Genomic DNA, 15,800 nt, shown 5'->3' on the forward strand with positions numbered 1-15,800 from the left:
ATGGGTTTCTAGCATGGATGTTGTTGTTATTATTAGTGTCTTTGTGATTCTGTTTGAGAAGACAGTCTTATGTGTTTTGGTTTCCTTTTTTTCCTTCTTTTCTTCCAGCTTCAGGCCTGAGGACTCCCATGGCAGTCCCATGTCCATATCCAGCACCATTTGGGATTGTTCCACATGCTGGGATGAATGGGGAGCTGACCAGTCCAGGAGCTGCTTATGCTGGTCTACATAACATCTCTCCTCAGATGAGTGCAGCAGCAGCTGCTGCAGCTGCTGCTGCCGCCTATGGGAGATCTCCTGTGGTATGTTCCTGGGGCTTTTAATCTCTAGAAAAGTTATGGTAGAATATAGAGAATCCTCACATTATCTCTTCTGGATGAGGTGGTATGAAAATTTTATGCAACATTAGGAGTATTGATAAAGGGACTTGTGTATCTTCACAAAATGCAATTACAAATAAAGGAAGCTTTTTTTTTTTTTTTTTTTTTTTTTGCTAAACATATATATATGAAGTGGTATACTTCCTTTTCAGTTTGAAAATCAAATCCAGAATAAGCTTCACCGTATTGAGCTCAGTAAGCAGTGTCCAACATGCCTTATGTTTGTTTTTGTTGTTCTGCTTCGGGAAAACTGTAGGTTGGTTTTGATCCACACCATCACATGCGTGTGCCGGCAATCCCACCAAACCTGACCGGCATCCCTGGAGGAAAACCGTGAGTGTTGCTCTGCCATTGCATTAAACTAATTACTTGCTGAAGTTGTTTCTCTTTGTTGCTTAGTTCTACTTTTAGCCACTGAGTGATACTACATCATAGAAGCTCTTTCTGAGTTAGGGGATAATTGGTAGGACTTACAGGACTTGAATTTCATTCCTATGGCATTTCTCACTTTCTCCAAGTACAGGAAGGAGGGAATAGAGCAAGGTTTTGTATTTTCAGTTTGAAATCTTGAATTTCCAGTATCAAAATGCAAATTGCAAAGGGATTTCTAGCAATCATGTCTTCTCCACTCCAGTTGCTGGCTTAAAGTCAGTACCTTTGTTCACAAAAGTCCAGCTCTATCTTGCCAACACACTTAGTTATAGCTTAAACATGTTGAAAAAAAGCACACTGAAACGTTTGGTCAGCTTTGAAACTCAAACATTCTATTTCCATCTCTTCCCAATATAATTGACCAAATATAGTAATGAGCTCTCAGGACCTCTATGACTATCGACTTGACACTTTGGAGTCATTTTTTCCTGACCCTCCTGAGTTACAAAAGGCTAAACATAGTTCAGGTCATGGTGCTAGCCCTCATTTTCCACTACCCTACTTGCAATCCACATCTTTCATTTCTGTGTAGTGTGCTTTATTGCTTCTTCCTGTTATCAGTATTCTTTGCCTACTCTTTGATTAGACTACTTCAATAAGTAGGTATGAACCTCTTCTTAAACAATTAATGATAAAAATAATAACAGCTCACATAGAGTCCTTGAGAGGTCCACAAAGCACTTTATATAAGTAGATATTGCTATTATTTTTCACATTTTTAAATTTGCTTTTTACGTGCAAAGCATTATGTTTGACACTAAAGGAAATGTGAAGATAAATATGAAATATATCTGAGGACTCAAAGATTCTGCAATTTAAGTAAAAAAATTACTAATGGTCTTTCTACTCTATTCCACATCTCTGACCTTCCTTAGATATTTAAAAAACATGATTCCAATATCTTCCCTATTTATTTTCCTCATGTTATCCATTGCTATAAGATGTTATGGTTCATAGTTGGATGGGGTTGGGTAATTTTGGTTCCGAGCTTTTTGGTGGATCCATTTTAGCTGTTGTATATCAAGTTTGGGCCCTACATGTTCTGTTCTCATTCTTTTTTTTTTTTTTTTTTTTAATGATCTCTTTACACTCTCCATGATTTTACCACCATCATCTATCTCTGTTTAGATGATTCCTAAAGTCTGCCTCTAGCCCTTTTCTGATTCTGGACCTCTTATTGGCTTTTAGGACAAGTCTATTTTTCCTATTAGCATTTCAAACTCTGTTCAAATAAAACTAATCTTATTCTCTCTGGCCTTCCCATCCCCTACCCCAAATCCATGCTTCCTTCTGATTTTGCTGTTTTTATCATGGCTAACATTGACCTGGACCATCAAGTTCAAAACTTCGGTGTTTTTACTTGGAATCATCCTTGCATATCTTCTCTTCTCTAGTCACTTACCATATTCCAGAAATATACCTCTTAAAAATCTTTTATGTCTGGTTCTTTCATTGTCATCCTGTTGTCATCACTGTATAAGATGTTATTATTTCTAAGTTATATGTGGCCATGTCATTTCTGTGCTCTACAGACCTTTAGCAGCTTCCTATTTCCTAATTTCAGATTCCTTTGAATGACTTTGAAAGCTTTCCATAGTCTGGTGCCACCTTACATTTCCAGTGTCTTCTCATATCACTGTTGTTCATGTGCTCTGTATTTTGGACAGATTTCTTTCTTTTTCACATTCTTTCCTCTGACGTTTCTTCCAATAAAAGGAAAGTTTAAAAATTGCTGTGGACATTCCTTTTTCCATGCTTTGGTCACACTATTATTTATGTCTAGTGCTCCCATCTTTACCTCTTGAATATCTACCGATTCTTTGAAACCTAGTTCAAATATCACTTCCTTGATAGAGTCCTCAATTATCCTTGTTGTTAATGACTTTTCTCTTTAGATCTTTCATTGCATTTCATAGTTTTGTTTTTTAATCTCTTAAAATTTCAACATAAATTGTGTGTGTGTGTGTGTGTGTGTGTGTGTGTGTTTATATGTCTTTTTAACAATTTTTGAGCTCCATGAAAGCTGAGCCTTTTTCTTTTTCTTTTTCTTTTTGTTTTTTTGCTGAGGCAGTGGGGTTAAGTGACTTGCCCAGAGTCACACAGCTAGTAAGTGTCTGAGATCAGATTTGAACTCAGGTCCTCCTGACTTCAGAGCTGGTGCTTTATCTGCTGCACCACCTAGCTGCCCCCTGAGCCTTTCTCTTAACTGAACTTAATCTTCTCCAGAATCTAGTAGTACATTATACTCTGCATACAGTACATGCTTAACAAATGTTTATTGAATTGAGCATTTTCATGTTATTCTTACACTATCATATACAAAGTATATCTTAAGTATATTTGACTTTTTAGAGTACTAATTTTATTCCTTTGATTATAAGACAGTAGTAAATGTTGAAACTCTAAAATCTTTTTCTCTTATTGTTATCATATGACCTGAATTACATTAAATATGTTACAATATATGTAAAACTTACCAAGTCATAAACCTTACATATCTTGCCAAAGCTCCTCCCTCTGCCAAGTACTGTCTTTCTCAATAAAGTTGTATAATTGTTGTACATCTCTGATCTAACTACTTTTATAAAATGAATTGCCAGATATTATCTGGAATTATAATTAAATACATGTACCAAACTAATGAACAAAGTAGCATTTAGTTGATAATCCACATTGGGGCACCTTGTCTATTTGGTAGAATTAGCAAAGTTCTACTCATTTTATAACTGGCATGACAATATAGTTTAATTTCTTTATAAAGAAAAATGAACTTTCCCTGTATTTTACTGGCAACATTTCAGAGTAGTGCTACCATGTTTGATTTAAAAAATTATGAAGACAATACATGACCAAGTTCTGATCCAAAAGAGAAAAAAATTACTATTTTAATATAGAAAGTGACTAAAGAGGAATGAATATATAACAAATAAATTAAAGATCTTGGAGTCATTATTGAGAGCTAATCAATTATAGTACAGTTAAAAAAGTTGTTTTTTTTTTTCTTTTTTTTAAAGCAAGATTTTAGGACAAATAGGGATATATAAGAATCCTCCCATAACACTTTCTTAGAGAAAGAATATCATATCTAAATTGGGGATCCACAATTTAAAATGGGGCACAGAGAGCTAATATAAGTATGTACAGGGTCAGAATACAGGAGGTGGTGAGAATATTAAAATAATATATTCATAGTACTTTAGCCATTTTGGCACATAGAATTTCTTTCTATCCTTACTTTAAATCCTAGGAAAGAGATTAGTGGGCAAAAGAAAATTGAGGCATAGAGAAGTTAGTTGACTTTACCACAGCAATATATATCACAGCTTACAAGTCTCCATCCATATATAGCCAAGTTTTTTGTCTCTGGGCTACTGCTTTCTGCTGTTTCTTAATCGTTTTTGTTAAGGCAAAAAGTAGAACTAAACTTAAGATAGAGTAAAAACAGTTGATAGTTAATGATTATCAAATCTACTTAACAATTATAGTTTGGTTTTAGGGTGTTTTTGTTTTTGTTTTGCTCTGTCTGTCTTTGAATACAGTCTTGGCAGTGAACTCTGCTTATCTGCCCCTTGAGATTGAACCAGCATTCGGAAATACTCATTACCATCAGCATTTGGGTAATATGTTAGTATTGCCTAAGCCAGTTGTGAAGATGTTGCTCAAAAACCTTGAGGGTTTTCATTCTTAATGAATAGAGGAAAGAGCCTCAAAGGTAAAATTGGAGATTTTTAAGTTTTTCAAAGTGGTTGTTACACACACCGGAGGAGCTATTTTAAAAGGTTATAGAATCTCCTTTTGGGGAATACTGGAAAACAAAATAGATTCGTAATGGATAGGGTACTATTATTTTATTAAAATTAATGACATTTTGTTTTGACACAGTATTCACTCCCAGATAAAAAGTCTTTATCACACGAGTATTCTAAGAACATAGAGCATCTGACCATTTAAAAAAAGTTAAGCAAAACCATCTAACACAGTAACTGTAATTAACAAGTGAGTATGTCTTTCCACTCATACAATTCACTATACTTCTAACAGCAGGGGAAAAAGTGTGTATTAACCTTCATCAGAACAAAAACTAGTCATTGTATGTATGAAGTCAGGCAGACACATTAGGTGATTTTAAGGTCTCCAAGTTTCCATATGTTTTGATACTAATATTCATGAACTAATCCTCTATTGTCTGTACATACAGAGTACAGCACACATTTGCTTCTTATCATCTACAGTTCTTGTCCTTCCCTTTTTTCAAGTTGTCCCTACAGCTCATCCCAATATAGTTCTGGTTTTAAATATATATATATGGGAGATATCCGTGCAGGCTCCATTCACTGCCAGTCACTGACTATCATTTCTTACATCCATCAGTTTCTCTGTTTTCTCAGAAAGGTTGGCTTACCTCAAAGTACATTAGAGATTTAGTGCATGTAGTCTGGGAATCAGGAAAACCTGTATTCAACTTCCACCTGAGACATTGTTTCTCCGTATGTCAGATGTGTATAAGAATAGCACCTACCTTACAGCATTGTTATAACAAGTGAAATAATTATATAAAATATTTTGTATTCTTTAGAGGGCTTCATAAATGTTAAATAGTCCTACCACCACCACCACCACTACTACATGCTACATAAAGTTCATTGAAATCTGAAAATTCATTTTATTGATGTTTAAAATATAAGTAGTCTTGAGTAATCCTTAAGTAGGTTTGAAGCTATCAGGAAGGGATTTTATGGTATTAAGCCTAGCAAGTAGAAAATGGGATACGATTTGGTTATAAGATGAACCCTGAAATTAATTGCTAGATTTGTTGGATCATATACATAGTATGTTTAACAGATATTTTGTCCACAATTATTTAACTGCTCAAATATCAAGGTGATGTTTATCAAGGTGATGTTTAGTGGATAGGAGATCTGTAAATCTGTTCAAATAAATTCTTATTAAAAATTAAATAAACACATCCTAAACTTTTCCTCCCCTGTTTTTTAAAACAGCCTAAAGTTTATCTTTTTGAAGAAAGACTTTTCTGCATGTAACCTCTATCTAGTAAATAACACAGAAACTAGTTAATTTCTGCTTGTTGTTGGACATTTCAGAATCTAGAGACCTGGATTTTAATCCTTCCTCTGTTTATCTTTATACTCTTGCACCCAGTTCTCTTATCTGTGATATGAAATGATTAAATAGTCTAACCTAAATAATATGAAATTTAAATATGGATATATCAATCAAAAGGCACTTGTTCAGAGTCTGCTGTATTCTGGGTTAGGTTCTTGGAATATTCACAAAAATGTTATTCCTTGCTACTGTAAGATATAACATGTACCCAAGGTAAACTTATGGAGGGACACTAGCTGTTAGGAGGGAAAGGGTCAAGAAACATTTCATACTCCCTGTGGGGGTTAAGGGGCACGAGGGCGTTCTTTGTTTTTTGAAAGAAACAAAGGATTCTTGGAGGTTGAGAGGAAGAACAGGTGCCTTCCCTGTATAGGTGACAGTGACAAGCCCAGAGAGCAGAGTTGAGAGTATGTGAAGAACAAGAAAAAGGCAGGTTTGGATAGACTACAGAGTGTGGGAAGGGAATGATATATACACACATATAATAAGATTGGAAAGGTAAATTGGAGCCAAGTGATAAATGACTTTAAAGGGCAAACCAGCAGGTTTCTGTTTGAACCTAGAGTCAGTAGGTAACCATTGTAGTTTGAGTGCGGATGTCACATACAATATGAAAATGACTTGGGCAGCAATTTGGAATAGGGTTTGAAGAAAAGAAACAGTGGATACCAGTAGGAGGTATTAGGGAGTGATGGAGGCTTAATCCAGAATGATAACCATGTGAGTACCGAGAGAAGTGGTCAGCTGTGAGAGACATTGTATAGACTCTTTGGGCAGTCTGGCGAAGCCAAAGGACCCCTTCTTAAGATGTTTTAAATGCATAAAATACATTGGAGTATAACTAAGCTAAATATTTTGAAGCAGTTATTAAAATACATATTTTTAAAATTTACAGACCTCAGCTTAAAGACTTTTGTGATAGGTGTAGAAGTTACAAGGAATGGCATCTCTTGGAATATTGATGATGTTCCCGCAAGAGGAGACTGAGCAAAAGCTCATACAAGGAAGAGGACACCTAAAGGGAAAAGTGACATAAAAACCTAAAGAAAGAGTTATGAGTATCCAGGAATATACTCTGGATATTCTTCAACTTTGTCAAATATTGGAAAGAGGTCAATAACAATGGCCATTGAAAAAAGTCCATTCAATTTTGATTTTAAGAGATCCATTGGTAGCATTGGAGAAGGAAGTTTCAGTTGAATGAAGCCAGGTTGTAGAGATTTGAGAATTGAATGAGAGGAGAGTGGTAGGGATTTTTAAGTTTTTTTTGGGGGGGAATTTGGGACATTTTTGCAGGCCTCAGAGGAAAATCTGTAGATGGAAAACTAAAGGGAAAAGGTATAACTTGATTTCCCTTTAGTTTTCAATTTGCTGAGGAAGTTAGAAAGAGAGGGGATAAAGAAATACTTATAGGAGAATATTGTCATTTGTTCAGAAAAGGATCATTTCTTTATCAGAGACTGAGGAAAAGAGGACAGAATGAGGGATGATATTATGGATTTTGAGATATTGAAAAGGGGAGAAGGGAGAGCTCACAGCAAATGATCCCAGTTTTTTCAGTAAAGTAATAAGGTGAAGTGAATTTCCACACTGTACCTCATCGAGGGAAAATCATTCAACAGTTCTTCCTGGATCTTTTGCTTTTGAAAGATTGAGTCTTAACTACCAGAGCTAATTCTCTCTTGATTTCATAATTCAGCTCTTTTCTCTGCTCCCAGAGTCTTTGCTCTTTGAAGCTACTTCCTGCTTTGAATCTTAACTGCCTTTTTGTGTCTGTCCATTTGGAAAGTGTGTACATTTTTGTTCCTCTTTAAACTATTTGACCTTCCAAAATGCTTCTTTCTGGATATAGTGTCTCCCCCTGGGTATGTTATTAGATGCCTTGACTAATGGGGAGAGTAGAGAAAATTCCCTCTCCCACTGACTGCCCCAGGCCCAAGGGTAACAGTCCACAGAGTACTTCTTGCCTCAAATCCTCACTCTAATAAGAACAGAGAATGTCCCTTCAAGACAAGACACAATAAGGAAAAGAGAAGTAAGAGATCCATTCTGAGATCACACAGAGTGACGTCCTGGAAGAATTAAGAGCTGCCTTTTTAGACACAAATTAAGAGCCTATGATCTGTGAATAGGATAAACTACAATTAATATTAAAGAACAGTCTAAATCTTAACCTTAACCAATAGGGCTCATACCTTAAATAAGCTAAACTTACCAATGGACTTGAGCCCATAGGGGAGGCAAGGAGGATACTTTCCTCATGAACTAGTTGATTATAGATGGACTCATTCTCTGATATTCTGTATCATTGAGCCTTTTATCCAGCAAGGGTTTAACAGCTTTATAAACAAAGTGCACTCCATTGATTGATCTACCCAGGGTGGCTTCACTCCCATGCTCTTTTCAACTATCTTGCTTCAACCTTCCTCCTTCTTCCCCCAATCATTTGCTTACTTGCCCTTTGAATTTTCCTTCTGCCCTCCAGGAATGTGAAATTAGTCACAGTCATTTTTCCTACTACCTTTGCTTTGCTGGTGCTTGTCTCTGCCTTTAGCAATCTAAAAATAGATACCGATTATTGCAGGAGATGCTCTATGTTAAGTCACATATTAGAGCCAAACACTTTCCCAACCTGAGGGTTTTCCCTGGAAATGAATTTGAGATGAAGCTGTTGATAGGTTATTCACAGGTGGGCCTTCCTGGCAGTCATGCAGTGCATTTTTTTCTGAGAGCTCAGATTCCATTTGATATTACTGGGATTTGTGATTGTCATGTCAGGTCAGGGGGGACTCATTTTTTACTCATTTTACCAGGGGCTCTAAAGAATCTTAAGTCTTTAGTTTCTAGTCATTTTGTGCCTATAATTCTTTAATTACCAGTTACTTGGAAATACATACGATTGGTATGATGAGATATTAACAGAAAAATCTGAGCATTTGGGCTCTGAATCATACACAGCTCTTTGGTTTGTAGATGATGCTGAACATCTCATTTCTCGTTTAAATTCAGCACAGGGAACAAACAGTTCAGTAAATTTTTTCCTTTCATTTCCACTCTTCTCTTCTTTAGTGCATACTCCTTTCACGTTAGTGCAGATGGTCAGATGCAGCCTGTACCTTTTCCTCCTGATGCTCTCATCGGACCCGGAATCCCTCGACATGCTCGTCAGATCAACACTCTTAATCATGGAGAAGTAGTGTGTGCAGTTACTATCAGCAACCCCACAAGACACGTGTACACTGGGGGGAAGGGATGCGTCAAAGTCTGGGACATCAGCCACCCAGGAAATAAGAGTCCAGTCTCTCAGCTGGATTGTCTGGTAAGCAATTAATGATGTGTAAAACTAATACCTTTAAAATTAAATGGCTTTGCTCCCTCCCCCCCAAAAAAAAATTAGTGAATGTTAAAAAATTGAGCTTAAAGAAGTGATTTGAGTTGAATAAATTATATGTATAAGTGAAGCAACATGATGGTACAGTGAGTTTGGAGTCATTATTGCTCCTTAATTTTTACTTTTCCAGAACTGGAAAAATTAAATATTGGCTTTATTTTTACCTTTTTTTTTTCCGGCAAAAAGTTTCTTCACTTTGTTTATGTTCTATGCATTTCCATAGTTCCACCAGTTCTGTGTGTGTGTATGCATGCGTGTGCATATACATAAGCAAATATATCCACAACTATATGCAAATATAAACATGAGCTCAGAAATACCCTTTCATTTTAGAGACAAGGTTAGATAGAGGAAGGTTAAACAAACTGAAGTAATGCTTCAAATATCCAGATTGGGGGGTGGGGGGGTGGAGAGAGAAGGAGTGCTTTGAAACACTCATGACCTGAGTACAAATAGCTGAATAGGAAACAGCAGCCCTCTATTCTAGTCTTTCCATTTGACAATAACTTTTAACTCATAATTGAAACCCCATTAGTTTTTCTGTCATTGACATTTGATTAAAACTTGCCCTAAAGTTATTTGAGAGTAAGTTTTTTTCCCTTTCAACAAGCATACATCATTCTAGGGAAACTTTTCCCTCCTGCCTTAGCAGTTCTTGTTAAGGTCTTACTTCCATTGATATAAATATTGCTTAATCAAAACCAGTACAGCATATTTAGGCAGGTATCAGTTCTTTGGAAATAAAAATTTCCAAATATCTCAAACCCCTGATATCTTTGATTACTTTTCTGAAAGAAATCAGAAAAAACATTTTAAATAAAGGTGTGATAGAATATAATTTTCTCTTTTCACTTTTTTATAAACATATGTATATGGGTGTACATGTACATGTTAGTATGCATGAATAACTTACATGAGTTTATTAGTTGTTGAATATGTAAAGCTTTTAATTGTTCAGGATTTAGTCTAGATCTTGGCTTTTTGATGCTAATTAAGATTAAATATCTCTCAGTACTAAATTCTGTAGATCAAGTTTAAGTACTTCCCTAATGTCATGTAATTTTCTGGCATTAATCCACTTTATCATTGTCATAAGTATAAATGGCTCATTAAAACCAGGAGGGAATACAATACTTTTATGGATCTCTGCTCTCATGTTAATGCTGTTTTCCTTTCCTCATGAGTAATCTCTTGATGGTTTCTGTCTCTACAGAACAGAGATAACTACATCCGTTCCTGCAGATTGCTCCCTGACGGCCGCACCCTGATTGTTGGAGGGGAAGCTAGTACATTATCCATTTGGGACCTGGCAGCTCCGACCCCACGCATCAAAGCTGAGCTGACATCCTCCGCTCCTGCCTGCTATGCCCTGGCGATCAGCCCCGATTCCAAGGTCTGCTTCTCCTGCTGCAGCGATGGGAACATCGCAGTGTGGGATCTGCACAACCAGACACTAGTCAGGTAGGTCAGCGGGATCGGATTACCAACAAGGGGAGAGCTCATTTAGCCACTTTGGCCCACCATTCTTTTTTAATTGTGTGTGTGTGTGTGTGTGTACACACACACACACACACACACACACACATATATATATATGTATGTATGTAAAATGGATGGATAATGGCTATAATAGCAGTAATACCAATGTCCTATTTACAGGGTATTTTTAGTTTATAAAACCCTTTCCTCATAATGACCCTGTGAGGGTAAGAAGTTATAAGTATTGTTTTCTGCATTTTACATATGCAAAAACTGAGAGTGGATGACTTGTCCAAGATCACTGGGCTAGGAAATGGCAAGACAGAGACTTGATTGCAGATCTCCAAATCAAGTGTATTTCCTTTTTCTACCATGCTATTCCTCCCCTTCATCTAAAACTGGACTCAGATGTTACCATTAACAAGCCAGAAGAAAAGAAGCATCTGATTCTATCAACTCTTTGTGCTTTATAAACTCTATAATGAAAAGTGAAATCACATTGATACTAATACTTTAATAAGTTTCTCATGACTTGTGATCTCTCTGGAATTGGCCAAGTGGTTAGTGGACTTCAGCTCAGAAGTACCTAGCTTCAGATAATGTTGTAGATTATTTCTGGGGCATGATCCTCTATTAACTGATGGGAACTAATATCACCATGACTATCATCACCATCTATTTAATGGGAACCCACAGGATATATGGCACTATGTTGGGTGCTGTTGTGTTTCATTTTGACTTATTTTGATCGTGTCATGAAATACCTTCTGATCTAGTGGAGCTAGCAGTGGAGGGGAAGGAACATCACTCATCTCCAGGTACAACTTTAAAATAAATGAAGAATAAGTTCCTAAATTTAGAGGCAGGGGACATCTTGGAGATCATTTAATTTAGCTTCCTAGTTTTTCTAAATGAGAAAACTGAGGCCCAAAAATGTATGCTGAATGACCCAATGTTGTGTTAACCAAGTCAAGAGCTGAAAGGTTCAAGCAGAAGTTCAGCAGCTAAGTAGAGAAAGGAGGGTAAGAGTGATGGTAAAAGGAAAGATGGGTGACAAGGGGAACAATTATTGCCATGAACTCAGATAAAAGGTCTTAATGGAAGCCTTTGGAGGTGGCCTTGAGGAGCTTATTTGGAACCAGTATGATATGTAATGTTGTGAACTATAGCAAAATAATTACAAGTGCATGATATTATTTTTCATTTTCCCTTGGAACATTGCACTCAGGGTAGCTGTTCAGTTGAACTGTTCTTCTGGTTCTACTGGTATTCTCTGTACTTCTTTGCCCTTTGGAAGGAAGGCAAAGAGAATAATTGGTTAGGCTTTAGCATTCATTGTGCTGGCTGTTGCCAGAAATGATGGCCTGTGCTCACTTTAAATGGGCATGACTTTTCTGGATAAATCAGAATTTCTCTGCCTAATTCTTATGCCACCAACTTTTGTGTTTTTTCAGAGTTTCACAATTAGACAACAGAGAGCACAGTATCTTTCCTTGGCAGACTGTCCATTTCTGGAAGGGAAAATTACCCTTGCATCCCCTCTCACACCCAATTGTGCCAAGTTAGGAGGAGAGAATAGGGTTTATTGTGTTTTAATATTTGTACAGATCATTTGAATGTAGATGCGAGTTTTCTTTTGTTTTTTGTTCCATCTAAAGATAATTTTCTCTTTGTTAGTTGATTTCAAAAGCCACCTAGGTCTTGGAAAATAACCAAGTGAAATAGGAAATTCAATACCTATTCTTTGCCATTTATTGAAGTTTAGAGAAACTCATTATGTTTTAAAAATACATAATTATTATTAAGTATTAATACTTAACTGTGTCTAAGGAAGGAAAGCTAGTTTTTGACAGGGCTTACACAAAAATAAAACACTACATTGAGTTCATCTTAAAACTGCCTCATTGTCAAAAACTCTTTCCTCCTTCCCCCTCTTTTTGACATTTTCAGGCAATTCCAGGGCCACACAGATGGAGCCAGCTGTATTGACATTTCAAATGATGGCACCAAGCTCTGGACAGGAGGTTTGGACAATACAGTCAGGTCCTGGGACCTGAGAGAAGGGCGGCAGCTACAGCAGCATGACTTCACATCACAGGTGCTGTCTGAAGGCCTTTGACATTTTAGAATTTTTCTTTTCTCTTATTTACTTAATTTTGATTTTTCTCATAATTGGAATGGTTTACTTAGAAGAGATCGGATTCTTTTTAGGTTAAAATTTTAATTTCAGTCCCCTTATTTTTTTTTATTCTATATAATATTTTAATATTAGATCTTCTCTCTGGGATATTGTCCCACTGGAGAGTGGCTTGCAGTTGGCATGGAGAACAGTAATGTCGAGGTGCTACATGTTACCAAACCAGACAAATACCAGTTACATCTTCACGAGAGCTGTGTGTTGTCACTTAAGTTTGCTCACTGTGGTAAGCAGACTTGTATACTTTGTCATTTCTTTTCTGGCCTTATGGGGAAGTGGGGGTGGGGTATTTCTTTGTTCATTTTTTTGAAGCTTAACCTTTGAATGAGATGGGTTCACTTATTTGAATTTGAATTTGACTATATTCACATCTCTCTGGTTTTAATTTTATGAGTTTTCTTTTTGAGGTTAAAAAAATTTATTTAGTTACTAGTTTTAAATTGATGACTTTTCTTTGAAAGATCCTTATTGCTGTGTGACTGAATTTTTCTGATCTTTTTTGGTGAACTTGAATTTTGATTCTGAAGCATTAATTCTGATGTTTTAAAATGATCTGATTGTAGGAAAATGGTTTGTAAGCACTGGAAAGGATAATCTGCTCAATGCATGGAGAACCCCTTATGGGGCCAGTATATTTCAGGTATTTCATGATGTTTCACACCTACATTTTTTTTAAAGCACATTAGGGTTTTTCAATTAATAATTAAGTTCATTAATTTTTCAGATTGTCTTTAAAAGTCATCTAGTCCAACTACTATCTGAAGTTAGCACCATATTGTTTTATTTAAAATATTTGTAATTAGTGTAAAGAGTTACAATGGTACAATTATATTTGTTTTATGCTGTGCGTATTATAGGAAGTGCTTATTATATATTTACTGTTTAATTGCTGAAATATCTATGTCCTCTTTGATCATGATGTTGGGCAAATCATTTAATCTCACAGTACTCTAGCCAACTGTTTAAAACAATAAAGGGAGGTGATAATCTATCTTTGTGTTGATGAATTATCATCATCATAATTAATCTAGAGATAGGAACTAGACTATGAGTCACCAATGTAGAGAATTCTCCAAAGGAAAAACTCTCTTTACCAGTACAGATCACTGTCTTCTCTGCAGTTTATAATTTTAGACCCTCGCCTTATAGCATTGACCAAGGCCAAGCCACTTTTCCAGGGCCATGCAAACAAACATGGGTTGAAGGCAAGATTTAAACTTGGGTCATCCTGACTTTGAGGCTGGCTCTTAATCACTCTGCAAAACTTAGTAGAATATGTAGAGAAGGCTCAAGTAGTCAGGTATACATACACATTTGTGTGTGTGTGTGTGTGTGTGTGTGTGTGTGTGTGGAGAGAGGGAGAGAGAGAGAGAGAGAGAGAGAGAGAGAGAGAGAGAGAGAGAGAGAGAGAGAGAGAGAGAGAGAGAGAGAGAGAGAGAGAGAGAGAGAGAGAATTTTGAGGTTTAAAACAAAAACAAATTGCATTTGTTCATTATAATTTTTGGTTGTCCTTTAAAATGAAAGGTTATAATGTATTACTTTTATTCATTTTAAAGCTTATGACTTTGGTTTTTCCTGAGTACTTAAGTTTCTTTTTATGTTTCTTTCCTAGTCCAAAGAATCCTCATCGGTGCTTAGTTGTGACATCTCTGTGGATGATAAGTATATTGTCACTGGCTCTGGGGACAAGAAGGCAACAGTCTATGAAGTTATTTATTGAGGACAAATCTTAATGCAAAAAGGACTCCTCCTTGTAGCACTTTGCAGTATAATCCTTTTTTTTTTTTCTTCCCAAGCCAAGGATTTAAAATGTTCCTCACAGTTGTGGAGTTGATTCCCTCCCCTCCTCCCACTTCCTCCTTGCTATTGAATTGTGAATGCTCATTAAGAACCTGTGATACCAAATCTTGAAATATCTACTTGGAAGAACTCGGAATAAGCATACTTAACAGTGAACTGAATCTTTAATTATGTATTATATCTGTAATATATTTATTTTGTTTAAAGAAGGCTTTCTAACAATGAACTGACTAAATAAAGCTGTCTGCTCCCGCCTTGGTAATAAAGGTGCGTTGTACTTTGAATATCCCCTTTTTTGTTTTGGCAAGGGAGGGAAAAAGAACGTTTAAAAATGACCATTTAGAAATTATTGTAAGCATAGACTGGTAGCTATACAAAGACATTGAATGTTTATTATCAACAGGAGGCATTATGCTTCTTCTTGTTCTTTTTTCTTTTTTTTTTTTTTTTTTAAACACATTTTGGAAATCTGACTAAATAAAGAGAATTTTCTGACCATGTCCATTTTGGTTAATTTGGAAAATTTAGCTTCTAGCTATCTCAGTTAAATATATTCAAAGAATGCTACCCTCTTAAATATCTAAAATTTTAGGAACCACTTCAGAACTGGTTGCTATTTTTAGAATTTTACTTTAGTTTTATTGACCCGCAAGTGGTCACTATATAACTTTTTTATTTTTATTTTTTATTTTTTATTTTTTTGTATTATAGAAAGATGAACAGTAAATTGGCCTCAAAGAGACAACTTAATCCCTCCTGGATATTTTTGCCACATTTCTTTGAAAAGGGGAGATGTACATCTTTGGTCAATTTTGTGGTTACAAGAGATTATGGAAAACATTTCGCATGTTGTTTGGGAACTGCACAGGTGCACAGCCGTAGGAAAGGAATTCCTACCACTGTGTAAGCCAAGCCTTTGACAAAGAGAGGACAGCAGAGGAGGAAGGATTTGCAAGCAGCCCTCCTCCCGAAGAACAGGAAGAATGGGCTCTCACTT

The 15,800-nt window shown here is 36.1% G+C and overlaps 1 protein-coding gene across 8 annotated transcripts in view; it reads left to right on the forward strand.

The window, feature by feature from the left end:
- The window catches only part of LOC141550004 (transducin-like enhancer protein 4), a 159,566-nt gene extending 144,497 nt beyond the window's left edge, over positions 1-15,069 (forward strand). For all 8 annotated transcript variants that reach the window (XM_074280120.1, XM_074280113.1, XM_074280117.1 and 5 more), the window contains 8 exons: positions 109-302; positions 637-713; positions 9,006-9,255; positions 10,541-10,788; positions 12,757-12,904; positions 13,079-13,229; positions 13,567-13,643; positions 14,616-15,069. In XM_074280120.1, the coding sequence (XP_074136221.1) occupies positions 109-302; positions 637-713; positions 9,006-9,255; positions 10,541-10,788; positions 12,757-12,904; positions 13,079-13,229; positions 13,567-13,643; positions 14,616-14,723 (1,253 nt within the window). In that variant the 3' untranslated portion in view covers positions 14,724-15,069. The remainder of the gene's footprint in view (positions 1-108; positions 303-636; positions 714-9,005; positions 9,256-10,540; positions 10,789-12,756; positions 12,905-13,078; positions 13,230-13,566; positions 13,644-14,615) is intronic.
- Positions 15,070-15,800: the final 731 nt, after the last annotated feature.

This window comes from Sminthopsis crassicaudata, chromosome 1 (assembly GCF_048593235.1).
Source record: "Sminthopsis crassicaudata isolate SCR6 chromosome 1, ASM4859323v1, whole genome shotgun sequence".
Classification (NCBI taxonomy): domain Eukaryota; kingdom Metazoa; phylum Chordata; class Mammalia; order Dasyuromorphia; family Dasyuridae; genus Sminthopsis; species Sminthopsis crassicaudata.